The sequence below is a fragment of the Rhipicephalus microplus genome, unplaced genomic scaffold, assembly GCF_043290135.1.
Source record: "Rhipicephalus microplus isolate Deutch F79 unplaced genomic scaffold, USDA_Rmic scaffold_21, whole genome shotgun sequence".
In the NCBI taxonomy this organism is placed as follows: domain Eukaryota; kingdom Metazoa; phylum Arthropoda; class Arachnida; order Ixodida; family Ixodidae; genus Rhipicephalus; species Rhipicephalus microplus.
The window spans coordinates 7376413-7394355 of record NW_027464594.1 but is presented as its reverse complement, the minus strand read 5'-3'; the positions used below and the strand labels follow the sequence as shown (position 1 = coordinate 7394355).

General features: G+C 45.2%; 1 protein-coding gene across 1 annotated transcript; it reads right to left on the bottom strand.

Moving 5' to 3' along the window:
- Window positions 1-6727: 6727 nt before the first annotated feature.
- Window positions 6728-9836, bottom strand: LOC142785377 (uncharacterized). The gene is made up of 3 exons (XM_075883850.1): window positions 9477-9836; window positions 8814-8962; window positions 6728-7037 (listed from the first exon to the last, which is right to left on the bottom strand). The coding sequence occupies exons 2-3, from the start codon at window positions 8948-8950 to the stop codon at window positions 6734-6736; spliced, it is 441 nt and encodes a 146-aa protein (XP_075739965.1). The 5' UTR covers window positions 8951-8962; window positions 9477-9836; the 3' UTR covers window positions 6728-6733.
- Window positions 9837-17943: the final 8107 nt, after the last annotated feature.

Here is a 17943-nt window from a genome sequence, read left to right as displayed (position 1 = left end):
TTTCTCTTTCTTGAAAATCTCGCAGGATATTGAGTACCCGGGGTGTGGTCCGTCACAGTTGGAGCATTTTGTGACTGTTGAGTCACAACCCTCTGATGGGTTGTTCTTGTCTCCACATTTTGCACAAGTGGTCGTTCCTCGGCAGGCCTGCGAACCATGCCCGTACAGTTGACGCTTAAAGCATCTCCTTGGATTGGGGACATATGCTCGGACAGGACAACTTAAGTATGCTACATTTACCCTTCCTTGTGGATTGTGGTGGTCAAACGTGATAACTATGCGTTTGGTTTTTATATTCTCTCTGGCTCTTCTGATAAAAATCCTTCGGACAGCACTGTCTCCTTGACTTTGCAGACTTTCCAGAATATCTGTGTGTTTCATTTATCAGCTGTTTTTCAGAAATTACCCCTTGCACACTATTCAAGCTGCGGTACGGTGTGGCAGTGACTGTTCGGCAATTTCTTTGTGCTTCTGGAGAGCTTCCCATTGTTCTTTTGGCTGTACTTCAAATCAAGAGGTGACCTTATGAAAGGTTTTTACCTTGTAGTCTGTACCGACTGCTTTTTCTAGGGACTTTGCAATCTTGTAGACCGATTTCAATGTCAAGGTTTTGTCTTCAGTTCAGTGAACAACTAAGAACTGTGGGAATGCTTCAGGGAACTTATCTTTTCGTAAGACTTCGGTGCGGCTTCTTTTCTGAGGCTGATCAATTTTCTTAGAGTGAATAGATACCATGCATTATAAACAAAGGGTTGTGAATATGTCAGCTGAGGTTCACCTTCATACTCTCAGGAAGGTCCCGGAGCCTCCGACCTGATAAACTGGTGGAAGCCCGTCGGCCACGGCTTGACCAAGACCCCGACCGCCACCGTTCGCGGTTTCTGCTCTCCACCTTGCAAGCTGTAGCCACGATGCGAGTAACAGCGTCAGTTTGGGGGCTATGCGTTCCGTGGGGGCGCCAAGCACTATTACCTTGACAGCTTAAGATATCCTTGCGGGTAGTTCAGGTCCGTGGTGTCGCTACGCACCAAACGCCTGCCGAAGAAGACGCCCCTGCGGGGCGTTGTTAGATGCGTGCCCTTGAGCTGATGAGAGCTTCATCGGTATCTCGTAAATGCTAGTGTAGCCTGCACTTGCGGGCAACTTAAACTTAGTCGCTTTGTCGAGCTAAATACGTTATATAATGTTACTGGCTACACGCAACAATTTTTTCCCATAATTTTTTCCCGTAAAGACTGTGATCCTTCGTTCATTTTCGTTTTAGGCTCCTTCATTTTGCCTTTGCCAAAACTTTCAACATGCTTCATGTCTAGCGGGCTTCTATAAAAAGCGCTAATACTATCGCGAGTAATATTTGGATGAACGCTAGATGTATACTTATTTACATAGCTGATCATCAGCGAAGCATTATAGCTGTAGAGCTCCACGCGCAAGTGCTTCATGTTTACTCGTCGTCTGCATCTTCGGCGAGCACCGAACTGGCTCATGTCGACGTCGCGCCGTAATGATATATTCACAATATGTGTTTTATATGTTCTTTATTTAAACTACTAAAACACTTCAGGAGCGAATCAAGCTCAAATATTGCCAGAATTTTGCGCAAATTTGAGGAAAATAGCATCTGGACTCAAATTGCAGATTCTTTTTCGCAGTGTTGTGGTCTAAGTAGAAACATAGCTTATATATGGTTGCATAGTATGCTTTGTTAGTAAGACATGCAGACAAAAGTGTAGTTTTTGTTTTCTTTTCAAGGAAAAAAATTTTTTACCTGAACAACTACAAGGTAATAGTCAGCTTGCCTTTGCCTCACTTTCACTGCGTAGCACGTCAGCACAAAATTTCAGCGCGGCTTTTTGGTAGTGAATAATGCATGTCATTCAAGTGCTTGCCACTCGTTTAGGTAATACAGCATATATAGAACGTTGAAAAGGTTATAGTGCTAAAATTATAGAAGGATATTGTCCCCCATACAACATCAAAAAGCAGGTTCTAAACAACCACTTTGTAATACCAAGGGGCAGGATTATAATGTAGTCGACGGCCCGCAAGATAGTATTAGGGTGTTCTGCTTGGCTTCTGATAAATAATGCACATGACCTTAACAGGTAACGACATATTTAAGACATAGTTTGCCTATAGAATGACGATAGTTATAGCGCGACTATCATCATGCCATAAATAATGCACATGACCTTAACAGGTAACGACGTATTTAAGACATAGTTTGCCTATAGAATGACGATAGTTATAGCGCGACTATCGTCATGCCATACCAACTAGCCCAAGCTGCCACAATTCTTAGTTGCCTAAGGAGTTTGTTTTTTTTTTCTTTTTACCTTTCACACATAGACTGATGCGTAACCACTTGCCACTGCTTTACATGATGCGATTTCTTATTCTATATGAACGCAATTTAAACATAGGGCCAATAAATGACACCTGATTTGTCAATTATGGCTGCGATTTAAAAGCTTCGGTTGCGATGTAAAATATGAATGTATAATGAACGACCAGTCATGCTGGAATGGCTCGTCGTTAAGTAGGGAACCGATAAGAAGCAACACATAATTGCAAGCAATATGCACAGATAAGATTATTGTTCTCGTGCAAGCTTACATTCATGCACTATACTGATACACAATGAAGTGCGTCCCTGCAGTCGTTTACAACTTTCGTCAAGTAGACAATGACGAATACTTTTGCTTGCACATATGACACTTATGAAGACATCTGTGCCTCCTAAGCACCTTCTACCACTCCGGCACCTACGCAAAGTAAAGAGTTGGCCAACATCGAGCACACAGCAATGCGTCCGCAAACAATTAAGTCTGCAGTGCGAAACTGTGTGACCGTCAGCGAAAGCGTAATGTGCTATTTTACCACGAGAACTCCTTCACGGGAAGCCGCCGTGCATTGTAGACACATCAGAGTTGACATTATGCTTGCAAATTATGGAGTAATTCATTCCTTTATTAGGCACTGTTCTGTGTCAGACTTCCCGGTGAACATGCTTGGTCTTTCCTCCACGACATTGCTGAGACGGCACACGAACGCGAAGGCTGCAGAAACCTTTTTTTATTATATTATTATATTTCATGAAAAAATGGCGCTTGTGTTCTTAGTAGATAAAATATGCTTTCATGCGTGCCAGCCGCTTGTTGTCTTGGCATGGCTGAGCAGTACGAGCATGTGCTATGTCACGGCTTTGACGAAACGAAACATTTTGCGAAGTGTTTTATACTCTGCTTGCTTCGGGTGCAGTCTGACATGCGTTTGAAGCGTCTATTGCCAGCTTCAAGTTTTCTGAGCGTTGAATAAAAAAATATAGTTATTTGTAGGGGTATGTTACGTTATTTGTGCAGGTGGTGAACAAATCACCACCATTTATGAAAGTCTAGTGTGACGTGCGATACAGAGTGGGCAACGATCAAGCATAGAAACAGAAAATAGGCTGCTACATTGAGTTCAAGGATAAGGATAAGAACAAGAATCTCTAATAGATTTTGTTGAAACAAATCGACCAGAAATAGTGAACACCGGTTTTTTCACATGTTTTCACGGTTACGAGAAGAGGACCTGAAAAAAAGATGTAGTGGCAAAAAGCACATTGGATTGGATAAACTTTTATTTTTTTATTGGATAAACTTTTATTTTTTTTTATTGGATAAACTTTTATTGCAAAAAGCTCATGAATTCTCGCATTATCCGTAAAGTTAGAGCATGAGATCACGGTAACGCACTCGGCCCATAAATTGGCGCAGCCTCCACTTTTGTCATCTTCTAGCACGACGTAACACGAGTACACGTTCAAGTATGTCGCCGATAAGACGCACTGCCATCGCAAGGTCACCCGAGGTGTAGTCGCTGGTCGTAGCTGAAAAAACAGTGCCCGGCTTAGGTGAATATGATAAAAAAATATGGAGGGTCAAGTTATCATTGAAGCATGTCAATTTAAACTATTCACTCTGAGTAGCTCCCAAGATATGTTTGCTCATTGTGTTTTCCTGATGTATTGACTTGCAAAAGCAAGACAGCATAGCTGTTAGTCAGCGCTGTGTTTCTGTTTTCTCGTCTACGTCCTGTTCCAGCACTGTTTCTTCATTAAAGTCAATATGTACCAACCAGCCCAAAAGACGCTAATGTGGTTTTCATGGCTACTTTTTCGATGTGCTCCATCGTCAAGTTTGCCGCTGTGGCTCAAGTGGCGTTACCCATCGCGCTTTCACTTTCTTATTTAATGAATTCACCCCCGAAACAGAATTATGTTGCGTTCATAAGTTAGAGCAGTTCGTTCATGCTGAGACTCTTCCGCTCGCTGTGGTTCTCAACTATGACCAGGGCAGTTCGGGCAGCATAGACTGCGAAACGTACGCGCACATTTCTGAACAGAGAAATAACATCGAACGACACGAGCTTCTCGTCACTGCCGATTGTCAATTCCGACATATACTGAACAAAATGGGTGCCGTTTTTTACATGGGTGGCCGCCTTCCTCAATAGTGGTCACATGGTCTTGTGAAGATGTTCAGATAGCATGCGAAGTGGAAACGTTCGATGGGGCGTAGCGGTACTCCTCTTTTGTGAATCTTTGGAGCCTTCCAGAGATTCACAAACCAGGGATGCCGCGACGCACAAAACAACTTAAAACTTACAGCATACGTATTACACCAGAATCATTAATCCGCACCGTATACTTAACCTTCGTACCGATTTACTGATTACTACACCAATATTATTCATACCACACATCGGCCCCGCTCTGAAAACATTCAAATACTTCTGTCGGATGAATATTTTTCAGATCGCTAATTGGCGTCTTGTGGTAAGCAGAAAAACGTGTCACGCCGTGGCTGCTGCCGCACCAGCGACACTGTTTTTTGCGTTATGCGGGGAGCCTGTTCAAGAAGCGTGCGTCTAAGGTGAAGTTTGAAAGCGCGGGATCATACGAGAGATCAGGTGAATGGCATACCATTGAGGTTCCGGTTTCTTGTCATCTTCAGCAGACTCATAGTAGATCGTGCAGCAGAGCGATGAACTGCGACAAGCTGACAGTCGTTCACGATTTCTTGTTGGGGTTCATACTACGAGTCCAGGACAAAACAGGGACCACAGGACAGTTGGCGCTCGAACTCGCAACTGGTAGGTTCATATCTTGCGTAGTGTCAAGTATGAGATAAATATCACATATGATTGATAAAAGGAAAGCTGCGGCATATCAAAAGGGCTTGTAGAAAAACAAAGATAATGCAAGAACATAGTTTATGCAGGTCAGCCTATATGCCTGCGTCAGGTCTAACGAGGGTGTTCCGACATATTCCTCTCTGGCAGATATTATGAAAATGGCATCGTTTTATCTCTCCGGTGGTTTTGTCACCAGCCCGCGATAGCTACTTGGTGTCCCGAAACCTCAGCGTGCATGTGCATTGTTTGCAATGTGCCACAAGCTGACAATCCTTCGTAAGCCTATTCCTAAAGACGTTCAGTAATTTTTGTCGCCGCCACATGAGCTTAAGGGGCAGTGTAAATCAGTGAACAATATACGAGCGAAGAAAAAGTTGCCAACCAAGACTCCTTTGTACGATAGGTATTGACCTTGAGGACATACCACGGCGCCACCTACGTGATGACGTCATCGATTGGATGCCGAGTTGTGTTGTTGGCTAGAACACCGCATTTCCTGCGCTTTTGCTGTGGACCCCGTGCGTGTTTCATTTTGTTTTAAAGTTCACTGTCTAAAGCAGCGCTAAGACCTGATAACACGGGCAAGCAAACTACTAATCTGTGCCCCCAGTGGCACTCTCGTGTCTATTTTGCATGGTAAAATCGTGATTAATAACCGGTGCAGCCATAGGGGACGGTGCAAATGGTGTCACGAAAGCAAAGCTGTCGTATATTTCACAGCCACTACCCCATCTGTATTGTCTAAACGATCACAAGGCTGGCCTCTCTGCTGGAGGCCCTCACGGCCCATAAAGAAGGCCTATCGAAGCTCCTGAAGGCCAGAAGTTAGCCACACAGCACAGCACTGCCATAAAGGTGTAACAATTGCGAAGAATTCCCCAACATCATCTCAACGTACCAAGTGGTAAAAGCTAAAAAATTGTTACTCAGTAAAATCAAAATCCACCTTTCAATAACGGATCAGCAGATTTTTAGATTACAGCGTTTCTCGGTCACAATAGCGTGCTTTACAATTATAGAGAAACTTCAATTCCGCTCTAGAATGGTACCTTGAATTAAAAAAAAAAACTTGCCTGGTGATTTAAGCACGGCTTTTTATTTATTCGTACATTTTAAGTGGACACCATACAATAAAATTTGTTGCTTCAACTTCATTGAATGCTTCAGGTCACTGCGAAATGTCCCCTGTCAAACACTTGCCAAATGAAAACTAATGTTACAGAACGTGTGCAATTAGAAAAATACGGCCCTCTTTATTTCTACCACACCTGTCACCGAATCCAAGAACTCCCAATTCATATCAAGCGCAAAGTAAAGACTTGTGTTGCTGGCTTGTGCTTCATACGTAGGGAAGAACTTAGGCCAACTATGTTTGCATAAGCTCGTCTCAAGTTCCGTAGTACATATTAGAGCAGTCAACGAATATGTGGACTTTCGGTCAAGGTCCTAACTGGCCAAGAGCCATTTCGCTGGACCTAGTTAGGAGGCGTAGCGTGGAAGAACAGCCCTCATTGAAAGACGTAAAAAGACCTTTATTGTCAAAAGTAGCGGTCTACATCAAATCGACAGACCTGAGTACGTGAGGAAGGTCGGCGGTGCACTCTCGGAAGGCCTTGGCACAGCCTGCGATTCCCTCCGATCGGCCAGTCCTGGCTGCAGCAACGAACGCCGAGACGGCTCCGGTTGTGACACCCGCGTTGGTGTCGAAGAAATCCTTGGTCACGTTACCCAGCATGCCGAAGCGTGTTGTGCCGGCGGTGCTCTCGCAAACAATACGGGAGACACATCCCCGGTCGTTGAGCTCCTTCAAGAAGGCAAACAGCACGGCTATCTGCTCATTCTGCTGGTCGTCGAAGCTGCAAGTGTAGAGTTGAAAGTAAATACCCTGACGCGCACGTGTAATTGCTCCTTGTTAACCATAAATGCCCCAACCGCTGATCGAACGCGGATAGGTTAAAGCAATATCTTAGTACTGCTGAGGTCCTCTGTAGGGAACCCTGGAATAAGTATCACTGCTTTGGTTTCCTTGGCGCGAGCGTGTGCAAGCACATTGCTGTCTCTGCATCTCACCCTCAGCTAAATGCCTCCATCATTAGCCTCTATCAGATTAGAGATACTTCTGGCTAAAGAAATCAGTAACGAAATGCAGCGGAACATTGACCGGGTCACGCAAAAAATAAATAAAAGAAAACGTGGTTTTCATTTTAGACACGTGTGAGCAATACAATAGAGATGTATTGCTATGAAAGGTTATCTGAGAAGGGTTGAAGGGGCCCTGCAACACTTTTTGAGCATGGTTAGAAAACGCTGCCGATCGGTAGTAGAGGCTCCCGACAACAAGCCAGCTAATTATCATAGCGCAGCACGCGGCCTGAAATTCACAATTAATTATCAAAGTCAGCTAAAAATTGCTTCCTGTTCTCTATACAAATCACGCATAATGCCGCAAATTAGGCGTAGTTAGCCCATCTATCAGCCATCGGCTGATTTGAACATGGCGCGCTCACTCGTTACAGAGATCGGCGCTGGAGGCCGCTAGTTGTCCACACGTGTGCGCGTCATCCCATTGGAAAGAGCCGCGCATTCGAAGATAACAAAAAGAAATGTGCTCAAGGTTACGATGAGTGATTGGCGTGTTTTGATTGTCCCTCCCATCTCTCCCTGCTTTGCTTCCAGTGCTTTCGTCGGGACGAGAAAAGCGAGAATGCAATTGCAGCAGGCGACAAACCTTTGTAACTGCACTAGCTCTGGACGGATTCTCAATACTTTTGCGGCGTCAAATTCGTGACGCAATAATATCCCAGTGAACGCATTCCATGGTTACTTGAAAAAGTGTTTCAGGGCCCCTTTAAAGTCACATTTACTTTACAATGAACACATTTCTTGAACGCCTTCCTCAGATCGGAAGCACACGCCACTGGAAAGAACAGTTCGGCTTTGTAGAGCGATGCACTTCGTGCAGCTATCGTTCGAATGATACTGAAGTGCGCAGATCTTTGATATTGCACTTTCATCGACTTGTGGCAGCACAATGAGGTTCATTAACTGTTCGCCGCTGAAATACGAAAGAAAACACCGTGTTTTTCTTGGTCCGAAAACACCGCAGACAGCGGCTCACTCTCTCCGCGGCCTCTCCTTCAGACGGTTACGCGATGGCGCCCAATAATATTTGGCGGACGCATCCAGTGTTGCTGCAAAGTGTCCGGCTGCAATTTACATACATACATACATACATACATACATACATACATACATACATACATACATACATACATACATACATACATACATACATACATACATACATACATACATACATACATACATACATACATACAAAATCTTTTTCCTGATCTCTTTGGTTTTATTTAGGTATCATCATGGCGAACACTGTAATGCTCCTCTGAACGCAACTAGGCTTACAGGTGGCAAAAAGGGGCAAGCTTGCTTTCTTTTGCTTTTTTTACTTCTCAATCTATTCGATTTCAGCCATCAAGTTATTCGCCAAGAAAACAACAACCACGCCCGCCCCGCAATATAGAAAAAAAAATGAGGCAGACTTTGTTCTCACAGTAACACTCGATATAAAGCGACACGCTGACGATAGCGCTTCGACATCTCATGCACCTCACCCAAGACCTCGACGCCATGTATGTGGCCAGCGGATATCCATCCAGGAGGGGGAATCGTAACAAGGTGGTCGGCGTAATGGACGAAGCTGTCGATCAGCTGCCAGTGGTGGAAACGGTAGGCATATGGCTCGTCGCATCCGTGGATGAACCTAAACGAAAACGGCACGCATATGAACACTCGCCGTGTTGCTATAAAACACAAGTCACCAGTGTCACACCGGTCCCGTTAATTAGGGAGGCGATCGCCGGGCTAATTCCAAGAGCCGAAGTATCGGCCCCCCGAACCGCACCACGAAAGCGTGGACAATTTAGAAGTGGTCCTTATTGGTGCGCCAGCGGACGCCGGCTGTGGCCCAAAGAACAAGACAGAGCCGAGAGTTGATAAACAAACAAAATTATATTCTCATTAACGGCAGATCAAAAACAATACACACGTATGCACACTCCACAATAGTTACATACAATACGTCACCAAACAGACAATGTACTACACAGTACAATCAACCACACTTGAAACAACGGACACAGACAACAATACGCACTACAATGCAGTCGCATGCATTGAACAACCAAGACACTTAAAGACTAAAGAGATATAAAACCTATTCAGTCCAAAGTCCTTGGAACAAAAGTCTGAATGATACTCTTCCGAGAATCACTCACTCAAAGTCCAGCGTTGTTGTCGTTCCGCAGCTCTCGAAGTTCTCTTCCAGGAAACCTCCCGTCTTCAATTGGCCACTCTTCAAACTTCAAACTTCTTCGCCGGAAATCCGTCGGCTTCACACACGCAGCTGTTGCCCGCGTCTTCGCTCGATAGCGGTAAACCCACGCTCTTGCCTGTAGCTCGAGCCGTCCCTACGGACCAAAAACTTCGCCGACTACACGGCGGACTCTCTACGCACTCTGGCGCTCACTTCCGTCTCCTCCTGTTCTGTCACTACGGGCAGAACCTTCGCCGACTACACGGCGGAATTCCTACGCGCTCCGGCGCTAACGTTCCGTCTTCTGATTTCTCGTCTCGGCTGCTCGGTTAAATACCTTGCGCGCGACTTTCCAGATGTTTCTCGTCATTTCGTCGGCGCGATACGCAGCGAAGGCTGGGGAGAGGCACGAGACGGTTCGACTGCCCTCTCCGGAGGATGATTCACTCGGTCTGACCCCGCCTCCTTCGTTCTAGAAAAATCGCGGTCTTGCTGGGCCGCCGATGTGGGGTGAGGAGGATCGTCTGCGAAGCCGTGCTTCGGCGGGGAGAGCGCGCGCCCGGGAGCCCTGGATGTTGGCTTTCTTTTTTTTTTTCTTTTTACCTCGCGGCGTTTCTGCCGCCCGTTGTCGCAAGGATTTGGCGGCGCGCTCTTGTTTAGCGCTCGTTCTGTGACAACCAGATAGAGGAACAAATAGTAGAGAGTGCTACAGCTTTGAAGGACCTTGGCGCGCTTCACAGCGGGAAGCGTTTACAACAAGGCGAAACAAAAAACGAACGAATTCTCTGTTATACGTATGCCTGTGCTCTTTGCACCTGATCATAGCATAGAAACTTTAGCGCACGCTCGTATGAATGTGGTGTAGTGTTTCATACAGCTCAAATTATTCTCTCCGGAATGTGACTCCACGTTCTAATCCAAATTCAATTAATCAACGAATGAACGATGAAACAAAAGCTCTACGTTTCACGGCAGGTGTCGCAAGGTTTCAGTGTAGTAGTTAAACAGATTTAATTGAACTAATTTGTCACCAAATGAGACTTAACGCTGTTTTTTTAAACCAATTAGTAGAGAAACGAATATTTTATTCCTATTCTGATACGTTATAAAACACAAGATGGTCGAATTTTCAGAGCCCTACAACAAATTTTGCACTGTATCTCCAGATTAAATCTGTTTTTCACGACCTGAAAGCCCAGTTATTACTTTCTGACAGATATTAATTTTCTTTGTACGTACGCTCCGACGCTATTGGTTTGAAACATGCAGCCGCCGAAGTTACTCCCTAAGTTTATTTTCACAAAACCGCACACCACGCGCATGTTCTTAACTATCAATAAACCTCCTTTCTCGGTCTGCTGAACAGTAAATACATTCGTTCTCCCTGACTTTGCATATAATCAGCCTGTCATAATTTCACGGGACTGTTTCGGCACGAATCACTCGGAAATTAGAGGTTCCCTGGCCGGGCAGACTTCACGGTATTTTTCCAAGCACAGACATCGGTTAGCATTGAATAGAGTGCACGCCATTGGTGTACACTATAGCTTCGTTAGATTTTTGTTTATTTCGAAGGACCGTATAATATTTTGCCCGTCTTCAAGAGCTTCCTGATTTAACAAAATAACTCGAGCTTGGTCATAACGTCGTTTAATCGAGTTTAAACTGCATGATTACTTATCCTGTCAACACTGACGTGGTAGTTTACTAGTTACGCTGCATGGGTGCTCATCAGCTAGACCTGGTTTCGACACCGGGTAGTTGTTCCGGCTTGTGGGTACCGCATGACCATTGGTGAAATATCGCGATAAAGAACACTCACAAAAAGACAAGGGTAAAAAAAGAAAAGCGTTTACAAGTCAGTGTTGTACCATAAATGAGAAACATAAATTCGGCCATGGTTTACGGATTAAACAAATAAGGACAAGCAAGCGTGTGTTTTAAATGAACTAAGCCAAATCAGAAGCGCGTAATCAGAAGCGAGAACACCAGGAAGAGATTGATGTAGCAAGGCAGCAGAAATGGTGGTCAGTGGCGGCGGCGCGCTTGCATCCACCAGGAGGAATCGAGCTGAACCTCCGTGTACTAAGCGATGTAGATGAACATCAAACAAACGCACACGGTCGCAGTTATCGGGGCCCCATCACTATCGCACCTCTCATAGACCATAGTAAAAATGAGACACTAAACTACAACGAACGTATACTGACAGCACATGCATTGTTGCACGAAATCTCCCAATGCAGGCGAAGTATTTCATTCTTATCATTGCGAAAATTCCCACACTGACCATCACAACACTTGGAATGGCAGCAAGTAGGATGATCATCGCCCTCACCGGTCTTCGCGGTAGCCACCCATCATGTCGTGGCAAAACATGATCCGCGGGCCGTGCCCATCAGCTCGCTTTACTTCCCGCATAGCTTCCACGATGCACGGTTGTGGCTCCGTGAACGCGAGAAGTTCATCGAGCGTGTCAGGGGGCCTGACCTCACCATGAGCCATGTTTTGGGAAGACACAGAAATTGCAACTGCACCGTATCGTCGGCCACAAGCTTCTCTTGGGTGTTATACTTTAGGGGGCTCGGTCCGGTATACCTTGCATGCGAGCGGGCTGTTCAAACACGCGCAACCACCAAAAAAGCGTAAACCATACGCTGCTGCTGCTGATGATGATACTACAAACATGGCTCATACCCACTAAGGGGGATCGGGCAAGGATTAATTATGCTATAGGGAGACTCTCCTGGCATCATGCTTTTTTTTTCGCCCATTAACTGTGGCCCACGCCTACTAGGAGAGGGGGGTGGGTTAATGATTGACTGGCTTCGTGAAACATTTTTAAAATATGGAATAAGATTGCTTATGGTATACGAAGGTTACAGATTACATAGGAACATTATGGTGTTCGATCTGATGCATATATAGCGAAAACAGAACTTAATATCTACTGTTTGTAAGATTTAGGTAATGAAATGAAGAAATATTGTCCTCATTTCTTTTATATATATGGGGGTAGACTCGTTAGCATAAAAATACTTATTTATTAGCTGGACTCAGCCGACTGGGCTTATTCATGAAGACGCGGGCAGTCACGCTTATTTGTCCATCGGATAACCCGGAAATAGTGGCTCCGAAAGTAAACAATAACATGCACAGATAAATTCATTCCAACGGCGTCTTCTTTTCGAGCACTTTTGTTGCAACACTTTCATTGAGCGTTCTACCTGATGATGATGATAACCTCAGAAGAAAAGGCTCCCAACAGATGCGAGGGAGCGGCTGTGGATTTTCTTGTTATGCAGAGACAAAAAAAAAATAAATGTGCTGCAAAAAGCGGAGAGGCAGCCATAGCGGGCACTCATTGGCTGTTATCTGAGGACTTCATTATTTGTTTTCATGTTTGTCTCTCTTTATTTCTGCTGGAAATTAAGCAGGAAAATGAGTTGCGAAGTTGGGATTATGCTTTCTACAACACCTAAGCTAAGCAAAATGAAACATAGTTGGCCCCTCTTCCATTGAAATTGGCAACGCACAAAAGTGCAACGTGCCTTCGCAGAAGTAGCTGAGCGTTTGTTGTGCATTGTTTCCCCGGAAGGGCGAATGAGTAAATGTTGTAACGATATATTGCAATGTCACGTCAAGAACGGCAAGCTTTTGGTGTTTCACTACAATATTTTTGGGAAAACCTTTCTGAAAACAGTTCAGGAATTAAGCGACAAAATAGCCTTAGACATTTTATTGAACTTTCACGTTTTTGTGTGAACACTTAAATTGACGTGATTACTTGTGTTTTTTTACAAACTATGTGTTGTGCGGACACATTTCTATGCAGTGTGGGCCCATTTCTGTGTGGTGTGGACACTCAGTGTTGAAAAACGTGAACTTATTGTGTAAGTGTTGTGCTATGTACATATATATAGCCTTGTGTTTGCGACAAAATGTGCGATGTTGACTCTTGTGCAAGAGAAGAGTAGTAGCCGGCGCCACGCATTGGCACCAACCTCTCCTTACATACACTTAATTAAAAAAAAGAACGGCAAGCAGCTGCAAACATGAAATGATCTGCTAAAACGGAAAGGACGCACGGAAATATCACGCACAGAATTAGCGAGAATTAAAAATTGTCACAGTTCTAAAATCTTTACGCGTTAACGGCGCTTTTCTTCCCGAAAAGCAGCAGCTGCAGTGAGCTATATGACCTTCGTTCTACTACAAGTTGTGCTGAGATCATAAGACGTGCAAACCACTTCGATCACGAGATAGGCGCCCTTGCATCGCAACGAGTGGAGCATCGGTCTTTAACGTGCGCAATTTGAAAACTTGCTCGCACTTCTCTGAAGGGAACCGTGATGAAATGCGAATGCATTTCTTGCGCCGAGAGTACACGGCGTAGTTATTTTTGTGGCGTAAATTAATGAGGGGACGAGGATGTGTACCGCGATCGTTTATTTACACAGTCATCAGCCAGCGGACGGCCGAGAGTGAGGCGCGCGCTTCACTCCATTCATATACACGTACGAGCGAGTGGACGGGAAAGTGGGACGCAGGGAGGAGAGAGAGCGAATGGCGAGAGAAGTATTGGCGAAGCACTGCTCCTTTCCTCGCCTACACTCTTTCCAAACACGTGGGAGCTCTTTTTTTTTTTTGCAATGCAAGGGGCCTTCATCAATTCCATGCCACCACAAAGCGCCCCGAAAACATCCGTGACTGATAAGCAATGCGGGAACTAATATTATGTGTAGTATAATAATATGTGCTTTCACACACAAACAAAAAAAAAACTACTTACGGTACCAGTCAAAACTTCCTTGAACGACTGTTTTTCACAAGTAAATGTCATGTGCTCTGTGGTCCTGCTGTCGTATTTTTTTTCTATGTTGTTGCTTGGGCTCTATTACCATCTTGAATTTGGCTGGTTTGTACATACTGACTTTCAAAGAAAAAATTGCCCGCAGCTTCCCTCGGGGGAACACTGAGGAGGATGCGGAGCATATAATTGGTTAACGGCGTGTTAAAGTGCGACTTACTTGGGTCGATGGCTAAATTGGTTAACGTGGTTGTAGGAAGGGGTGTTAAATGAGTGAACACGTACACACGTATGCGAAAGGGCGGCGCTGGTCGAAGGGACGTCCATCATTGTGTTTGTGGATTCGTTGGAATTCATTTACAGCGACCTTGGACGTCGACGCGCCGTACAAACCAACCGACGAGCGGCAACTGAGCGAGCGAGCGCCGACCTTGAGTATATATACAGCGCGACGGCGCATGCACTGTCAGCTGTTGAATGTTCTCGAAGCGCTACGCCACATGCGAGTCCACTGGAGAATCAGGAGAATTGTAGATGTCGAACGCGGTGTGTAGAGGAGGAAGGGTGCACAGATAGTGGAGGAGTGAAGCGCGCGCGGTGTGTAGAGGAGGAAGGGATGGACAGATGGTGGAAGAGTGGGCGACGGCGCGACGGCGCATGCGCGCGCGTCAGCTGTCGAATGTTTGAGAAGCGGTGCGGACGGCGCGGACGGCGCACTACAAGGCGCGAGTATAAGATGCTTCCGCATCTAAAAAAACAACGCAGCAACAGGACGGAGACGAGAAGAAACAAGCACAGCGCTGTGTTAGCGTCTTCTCGTCGCCGTGCTGTCCCTGCGCTGCTTTTTCAAATGCGAAGGAATTCTTGGCGAGATTCGGCGACATTGAGCGTATCTATCTATCTATCTATCTATCTATCTATCTATCTATCTATCTATCTATCTATCTATCTATCTATCTATCTATCTATCTATCTATCTATGACTTTCAGCTCTCCTGGCCGTTTCGATAATGGTATCAGCACCAAACTTGGTATGGCATAACATGACTGTATGAAGAACATATTTAGCTAACCATAACATTTAAATCATTCAGACTGATTCATCAGCGCAAAAAAGACGTAACATTTACAAAACACACACACAGCACTGTGTGAGTCTTTCATAAAAGTTCCGTCTTTTTTGCGCTGATAAATCAGTCTAAATAATCATGAAGGTACTCGCCCAAGCAAAAGTTTTAATGAAAATCATGACATGTTTGTCATTAATGTGATGATTTACCTTTCATGGTCCTGTAGCTCTTGCGGTGGTTTTGTTCCCATAGAATGTTGTAAAACAGGTATGGCATGGCATGATTGCATGGCGAACACAAGGGAAAGACTGTCACATGAAAATCATGACAAGTGTGTCATGTAACAACATGACTATATGCCACGCTCATGATGCGTTCGCGGCCGTTTCGCTAGCTTCACTTATACCAAATTTGGTATTACGGGACGTGAATGGATGACGAAGATATGATGCTGGTGCAAACATGATAAACATGAGACGCGTGTCATGTAACAACATGGCTACATTCTATGCTTATAAAGCAATCAATGTCGTTTCGCTAGCTTCACATGTACCAAACTCGGTATTACGCGACGCGATCAGACGACATAGGTAAATGACACATCCAAACATAATAATCACGACATGCGTGTCATGTAACAACATGACTACATGCCCCACTGATGTGCTCACGGCCGTTTCGTAAGCTTCACATATGCCGAATTTGGTATTACGGGACGCCAATAGATAACGAAGGTATGTGACTCGTGCAAACATGATCATCATGAGATGCGTGTCATGTGAGAACATGACTACATGCCACATTCAAGGCGCCAATAGCACCGCCACGGTGGTCTAGTGGCTAAGGTACTCGGCTGCTGAGCCGCAGGTCGCGGGATCAAATCCCGGCTGTGGCGGCTGCATTTCCGATGGAGGCGGAAATGTTGTAGGCCCGTGTACTCAAATTTGGGTGCACGTTAAAGAACCCCAGGTGGTCAAAATTTCCGGAGCCCTCCACTACGGCGTCTCTCATAATCAAATAATGGTTTTGGGACGTTAAACCCCACAAATCAATCAATCAAGGCGCCAATACATTTCGACGTGACGCGGTGTGCCTGCTCACCGGCGTTCATTTCATCGCGTCACGCCGGCGTTGCCACGCCAGGCGCCGGTCCTGCCATATACTCGCTGGCGCACGCCGGGCTGCGTTGCTTTGATGCATACGCGTTTCAGGATGTCCGGCGTCCCTCTGTCACGAAAAGAGAAAGACGCAGTTTTTTCTGGGTAACGCATCAGCGCGAATTGCAGCATGGGACATTTCGCACCAGATGCCGTCGGGCCCTGCCGACGGACGCTGGTCACGCCTGGCATCACACTATACTCCGTTTCATACATCATGTGCAACGCTGTCAAAGCTAGCGCTCTTGTTTGTGCTGTGTACTGCCGTGACCAAAAAGTAGTGCGTCGCTTGGGGTGTACGAGAATCAATAAATGCTTCTCGGGAAACTTCTAAGCATACATATTTGTCATCAGGTTAAAAAACAAACGCCTGTGTTGTCGGATAAACAATCCAAATATGCGAGTTGGTAATTTATGTTTGTCGCTTTCGTACAAGGTTTTCGGTCTCCGCGTGACCCGCGCCGCCGCCGAATCCACGTGGTGCCAAAAAAATGGCACCACGTGGATTCGAACCCATGCACTTCAAAACTACGGCGAACTCTCCGGAGCGACGCGCCAGACCACTCGTCTACGAAATGGCGCTGAGCAACACCTCGTGTTTTCTTTACGGACTACTTGCCTAGCCTTCACAACGTTGCACCTGATGTATGAAACGGAGTATATAGAGTGCTCGCGTTTTGCTAACATAGCGTCGCTGTGCCCAGTGTGCATGCGCGTCAACGCTACATTGGAGTTTATTGGGCCATTCATGATGCGCTCACGGCCGTATTGCTAGCTCCACACATACAAAATTTGGTGTTACGTGATGTCAACGGATGACGGAATATATGACTGGTGCAAACATGATAATCCTTATACGCATGTCTTGTAGGAAAATGACAACATACAACGTTCATAGCATACTCGCGGCCATTTTGCTAGCTCCACATATACTATGTTTCGTATCACGTGACGTGAATAGATGACGAAGGTAAACGACACATTCAAACATAATAATCATGACACGTAAGTCATCTACGGCATCATTTACCTTTACCTCGTAATGGTGTGCTGAATTCAAAGTGACATATCGACATTTCTCATTCGTGTTTCGCACATCATCGGTTCCCATTGTACGCGGCATTTGCGAATTTTTTCTTTAAAAATACTTGAGCTCCGTATTTTTGAACAAATCCGAAATAACCCGATAAACACTCGCCGGTGAAGATTTTGACAATTCAAACTCATCCAATAAACTCCGATTTTAATGGTCCATTTTCAATCGTTTAAAGGGCATTTTCGAAGCCGAAAATCGTAAGTCGAAAGGAGTGCAGCTCCATCAGTGCAGTAACCTCGTGAGTATGCTTGCGTCTATTACAACAAGCTTCAAGGTTGTAATACGAACATACGTAT

Excerpts from the sequence above, each read along its gene's own strand:
- LOC142785377 (XM_075883850.1), bottom strand. The coding sequence starts at position 8,950 with ATGCGACGAGCCATATGCCTACCGTTTCCACCACTGGCAGCTGATCGA. Across the intron at positions 7,038-8,813 it reads ACATGGCGTCGAGGTCTTGG|CTTCGACGACCAGCAGAATG; the intron begins GTGAGGTGCATG and ends CTACACTTGCAG.